Source organism: Lutra lutra, chromosome 16 (assembly GCF_902655055.1).
Source record: "Lutra lutra chromosome 16, mLutLut1.2, whole genome shotgun sequence".
Taxonomy (NCBI): Eukaryota; Metazoa; Chordata; class Mammalia; order Carnivora; family Mustelidae; genus Lutra; species Lutra lutra.
The window spans coordinates 21,467,448-21,473,447 of NC_062293.1; the positions used below are offsets into that span (position 1 = coordinate 21,467,448).

The 6,000-nt window shown below is 40.0% G+C and overlaps 1 protein-coding gene and 1 long non-coding RNA gene across 3 annotated transcripts in view; one reads left to right on the forward strand and one right to left on the reverse strand.

Moving 5' to 3' along the window:
- LOC125087297 (uncharacterized) overlaps window positions 1-4,678 on the reverse strand; it is a 156,779-nt gene extending 152,101 nt beyond the window's left edge. Inside the window, exon 1 of the long non-coding RNA XR_007123401.1 lies at window positions 4,627-4,678. This is a non-coding gene — a long non-coding RNA (uncharacterized LOC125087297). The remainder of the gene's footprint in view (window positions 1-4,626) is intronic.
- On the forward strand, window positions 1,225-5,662 carry KRT10 (keratin 10). Of its 2 annotated transcripts, none has more exons than XM_047707468.1 (8): window positions 1,225-1,847; window positions 2,670-2,752; window positions 3,111-3,267; window positions 3,356-3,517; window positions 3,607-3,732; window positions 4,057-4,274; window positions 4,633-4,985; window positions 5,295-5,662. In XM_047707468.1, exons 1-8 carry the CDS (start codon window positions 1,236-1,238, stop codon window positions 5,399-5,401), a joined length of 1,818 nt encoding a protein of 605 aa, XP_047563424.1. In that variant the 5' UTR covers window positions 1,225-1,235; the 3' UTR covers window positions 5,402-5,662. The 2 variants fall into 2 exon arrangements, with proteins under 2 accessions (XP_047563424.1, XP_047563425.1); XM_047707469.1 differs by having other exon boundaries at window positions 4,636-4,985.
- The last annotated feature ends 338 nt before the right edge of the window (window positions 5,663-6,000 follow it).

A 6,000-nucleotide genomic window follows, 5' to 3' on the forward strand; every position in this document is an offset into this window, starting at 1 on the left:
AATCATTAAATTCTACCCTGAAACTAATACTACACTGTATGTTAAATAAAGTGAATTTAAATTTTTTAAAAATCTGGATTTATACTCTTACAAACAAATTTTTTTAAAGATTTTATTCATTTATTTGACAGACAGAGATCACAAGTAGGCAGAGCAGCAGGCAGAGAGAGAGGAAGGGAAGCAGGCTCCCTGCTGAGCAGAGAGCCTGATGCTGGGCTTGATCCCAGGACCCTGAGATCATGACCTGAGCCAAAGGCAAAGGCTTTAACCCACTGAGCCACCAAGGCACTCCTACAAACAAATTTTTAATCACAATCATAACATACCTAAACTCTCCATTTTGGGATCAAACATAGAGTACAGAAAAGTACTGGAGGTAAGTTTTTCCTATCTTGTGCTAAGAATTTCTCCATTATGGTCTTCAAAAAAGCCTTCACATGATGAATTTAAAAGTTTAAAATAGACAGAATAACTTCATGATTTTAGATTCTTTTTTTTAAGGTTAAAAAGAATAGCACCACTAAATTAGCAGATTCCTAAATCATCACTCACTTCCAACTCCCTTAGCAAGGTATCAATAGACTTTCATTCTCCAAATAAATTAAAAGATTCCATATAAAATATATACACACATTTCCTAATTGTGTGTTAATGGCTTTAATTTTTATATGTGGCAACTTCTGAACACTAAATTGTTTAGCATATGTTTTTTTCTTTTCTTTTTGTTTGCTTGGAATTTTCTACAAGATCTCCATTAGAGATCATGATTCTGGCAGACTTTATGTTAATTGCTGTTCTAATCCATTAGAACTGTTTAAAACATGATTTGAAAATATCATTTTAACTACAATTTTGTGGCTAAAATTCCTTTTCTAAACTTTGTAAACATTCTGTGCAACCTAAATTAGTGCTGAGAAAAACTGGATTTAAGTTGCTCAATGTTCTTCAAAAGGTGAAAAAGCCTAATGAAACACAAGCTCATCTGAACAACACCCATTTTCAATTTCAACATAGTAAACCTCCTGTTTGTTCTGAGGGCAAATTCAAAACCATACCTATTGGAATTGGTTATTACTAAAGATAATGTATGCAATCATAAGTGAAGATGCTACACTGGCAAAAAGAAAACCGTGCAAGTAAGCAAACTCGAACACGTGTGGGACACACCCTCTCAGTATATAAAGGCTTGTCACTGTCCTTGGTAGCAAGCACTCCCTGGGCTAAACAGCATCACCATGTCTGTTCAACACAGCTCAAGCAAGCAATACTCTTCCTCCCGCAGTGGGGGAGGAGGAGGTGGAGGAGGAGGATCATCCTTCAGAATTTCAAGCAGCAAAGGCTCCATTGGCGGAGGATTTAGCTCAGGGGGGTTCAGTGGTGGCTCTTTTAGTCGCAGGAGCTCTGGTGGAGGCTGCTTTGGGGGCTCATCAGGTGGCTATGGAGGATTAGGAGGAGGTTTTGGTGGAGGTAACTTCGGTGGAGGCTATGGAAGCAGCAGCTTTGGTGGGGGCTACGGAGGAGGCAGCTTTGGAGGCGGCGGCTTTGGAGGCGGCGGCTTTGGAGGGGGCAGCTTTGGTGGAGGCGGCTTCGGTGGAGGCAGCTTTGGAGGCTATGGGGGCGGATTTGGAGGAGATGGCGGCCTTCTCTCTGGAAATGAAAAAGTAACCATGCAGAATCTGAATGACCGCCTGGCTTCCTACCTGGACAAAGTTCGGGCTCTCGAAGAATCAAACTACGAGCTAGAAGGCAAAATCAAGGAGTGGTATGAAAAGCATGGCAACTCAAGCCAGAGAGAGCCCCGTGACTACAGCAAATACTACCAAACCATCGAAGAACTTAAAAATCAGGTAAGATACATTTTAAAAATACAACTTTAAGGCTATTTCTTATCCATGTAATTGAAATAGAATGATCTTAAGTTAACCACAATGTAGCTATTCACTGTGTTTGCCTATGTTACTTTCTTACTTCCAAAAATAATCCAGTCTTATCAAAGGTAAATATTTGTGATGATATGGTCATTGTAATCTTCAGCCCGTGTGTTCTGTATCTTACAGGATGGCAGATTACTGAGAATTTTTTAGGTTTTAATGAGTATATGATCCATAGCTAAAATACTAGATCATTTACAAATATAGGAATTAGAAGAATTATTAAATGAACCAAAACAAAATACTATTCAGATTAATAACAACAAAAATTAATTACCAATGACAAGCAACATAAATTCCCCAGTACGGAAATGGGATACTGTTTGTGTATCCCATTTGTGAGAATTTGTGAATTGTACCTATTGTGTGCCAGCCCAGAGTGTACCCATTTAGAACATATATTTGAAACAAGTTAAACCAAACATATGAGTCAGTTAAAAGTTGGCTGAAATACATGGAAATCACCCAGTATAAAAGTGGGGGGACACACATGCAGGAACACAGCTTATAACTGCCGTTAGTTTCCAGAAAAGGATGATACAGAAACAGCAAAGTATAGAAACTTTAAGAGAACAAATGACTCAAATTTAAGTAACTGAGTAACCCTGCAATATTTTATATTTAAGATAAAATAAATTCCCTCAAGATTTTGTAAGAAAACATAATAATGCAGTTCATCTCTGCCACTGACACCATAAAAGCCGTATATGTATCTGATTTCTTTGCTTCTCCCTCTAGATCCTCAGTCTAACAACTGATAATGCCAATATCCTGCTTCAGATCGACAATGCCAGGCTGGCAGCTGATGACTTCAGATTAAAGTAAGCTAAGTGAATGTGGCACAATACTGTCACAACAAATACATGAGTTGCTTTTAACAATGACCTTTAACAACCCCAATAGTATTTACATTTTCTTGAATTCATGCAAAGTTAAATGGTATTGGAGTTGTCAGAAAATTTTTCAATTTCAATATTACCTTTTTGGCAACATTAAAAGAAGAAAATGCATTTTAAAGTAAATGCTAAGCTTCTTTTCATGAAACTACTGATATCCCTACGGTGAACAATAAATGTTGCCATGATATGAACGAAACTCTGTATTTGCTTCTTTGTCTCAGACCAAGTACACCTTCCATATGTAAGTTCTAGCCAGTATTTTGTACTATGCCTGTTCCAGGTATGAGAACGAGGTGGCCCTGCGCCAGAGCGTGGATGCGGACATCAACGGCCTGCGCCGGGTGCTAGACGAGCTAACCTTGACCAAGGCTGACCTGGAGATGCAGATCGAGAGCCTGACTGAGGAGCTGGCCTACCTGAAGAAGAACCATGAAGAGGTGATACAAAAAGTTATACTTCCCCCAGCCAAGAAAGGGTTCATTGTGGTCATGGGGCAGTCATTAAATTTTTCTGTCCCTCAAACAGGAAATGAAAGACCTTCATAACGTGTCCACTGGTGATGTAAATGTAGAAATGAATGCTGCCCCAGGTGTTGATCTGACTGAACTTCTGAATAACATGAGAAACCAATATGAACAACTTGCTGAACAAAACCGCAAAGATGCTGAAGCCTGGTTCAATGAAAAGGTAATTCATCTTCCTTCATAATAAGGCCAGGGGATGTTTGGTTATTTCAGATTTTTTTCTCATCTTTTCCCCTGTTTTTAATACTCTAGAGCAAGGAACTGACTACGGAAATCAATAGTAACATTGAACAAATGTCCAGCCACAAATCTGAGATTACTGAATTGAGACGCACAGTTCAAGGTCTGGAAATCGAACTACAGTCCCAACTAGCCCTGGTACGTTAATAACTCTGTCTCTTGAAATAATTTCAATTTATCACACAAACTTTCATGCCCACATAAGAATATGCAACTTAAGAAGAAAGAGGGGGTAAGAAAGAGGAAATAAAATTGAAGCTCTTTGATAAGGGGAGAAAAGTCCTAGCAGCCCTGCTCTGAACATATTTGAGTTAAAATGCTGCCATTAAACATAAAACACAAATTCTATTCATTTTCTTTATTCTTATATTTGATGTCTTATTAAATTATTAAGTAACCTTCACTGTGTTTAATTAAACAGTGAGGTCGCAAAGTCACTATCTATTCTTTATTCTTTTTCAGAAACAATCCCTGGAATCCTCGTTGGCTGAAACAGAAGGTCGCTACTGTGTGCAGCTCTCACAGATTCAGGCCCAGATCTCCTCTTTGGAGGAACAACTGCAACAGATTCGAGCTGAAACCGAGTGCCAGAATGCTGAGTACCAACAACTGCTGGACATCAAGATCCGACTGGAGAATGAAATTCAAACCTACCGTAGCCTGCTAGAAGGAGAAGGAAGGTAAATCACTGCAAGTTTTAAATGATCCCAATTGGTTTTATTCAATGTTCTAAATCGCCAGGCTTTTCCAAAACCTAAAGAAGTGCCAGAGGTTAGGAGAAAGGGAGGAGAAAGGAGAAAGCAGAGTACGGGAAAAGGCGTATGGAGCCACAGCTTCAATGTCCCATGAATTTGAGCCTTAGGGTCGTGTGCAATATGAAACTGTTTTGAAGTAATGGGTTTCAGAATTTATACTTGACAGTTTTTTTCTTTTTCTCCTCTTGAAACCCGTTTTGCTTATTTTTTAAGTAAAAATAACGTCGAAAGCGACCCCCCCTTTTCCAAAGTTAAGTTAACCGAACGTGACCCTTACTCCCAGTAGTTCCGGCGGCGGCGGCTACGGCGGCGGGCGCGGCGGCGGAAGTTCCGGCGGCGGCTACGGCGGCGGCTACGGCGGCGGAAGCTCCGGCGGCGGCGGCCACGGCGGCGGCTACGGCGGCGGAAGCTCCGGCGGCGGCGGCCACGGCGGCGGCTACGGCGGCGGAAGCGGCGGCGGAAGCTCCGGCGGCGGCGGCTACGGCGGCGGCAGTTCCGGCGGCGGCGGCGGTCTCGGCGGCAGTTCCGGCGGCGGCTACGGTGGCGGCAGCTCCAGCGGAGGTCACAAGTCCTCGTCTTCTGGGTCGGTTGGAGAGTCCTCTTCCAAGGGACCAAGGTCAGCAGAAACTAGCTGGGGTAATCAGAATTAGTTTTAACTTTCTGTGATGGTTTTGTTGCTTTTCTACGCTCTAGAGCTGTTTAAAAAGGTTAAAATCTCAGAGAAGATTCCCACTTGCATTTTTTAGTAAACTGTACACTTGACATCCATCTTGAAGGAAAAATGTAGTGGTCCAAGATGCTCTTGCTTAAACATTGTTCGGTTTGTTTGTTTTTTTTAAACAACGTAAAAAGTGAATTTTTTTATTTTTTAGAAATTTTGATTAGTAAGGACCCCATAAATAGCTTAGTCTAAATTCTTTTTTTTTTTTCGTAATTCACCTACAGATACTAGCAAACCCAGAGTGATCAAGACAATTATTGAAGAGGTGGCACCTGACGGTAGAGTCCTTTCATCAATTATTGAATCGGAAACCAGGAAACACTACTATTAAGCCGCATCACGAGGGAAGAGTCACCCTTCACGCAGACCATTATGCACAGATGTATGAAAAACAAAATCACCAAAACACTTCAGTCTTAATGGTCTATGGAAATAGGTTTATTCCTTGAAAATAAGGTGTTTAAAAGGTGTTTTGTGGTTTCTGTATTTCTTTTTTTCACTTTACCAGAAAGTGTTCTTTAATGAAAAAAAAAAAAAAAACTTTTCTCATTCACTAATGAATTTCAATAAACTTTCTTACTGATGCAAGCTATCCAATTTGGTCAGAATTGTCTTTATTTAAATTAATAGTTTTCACTTTAAAGATTGATGAACTATAGCATTTGAAGGTTGATTTATCCAGAAATTCTGAAGACAGAATTATTATTATGATTTCTTTTGCATAAATGTTTTAATCTTATGGGTATGTTGGATCCATGTCCGTAATCTCACAGAGTGAAAGTCTCTGAGACCCCAGTCTTACTGTTTCTTAAAGATACACAGTATATGGAAAACTCCCAGTGCTCTGGCTTTGAGTAATTTCAATCCTGAAAATTCTAAAATATCTCAGATAAGACCCCAAAGATAAAGTTATCAAAAGTTTCACATTTT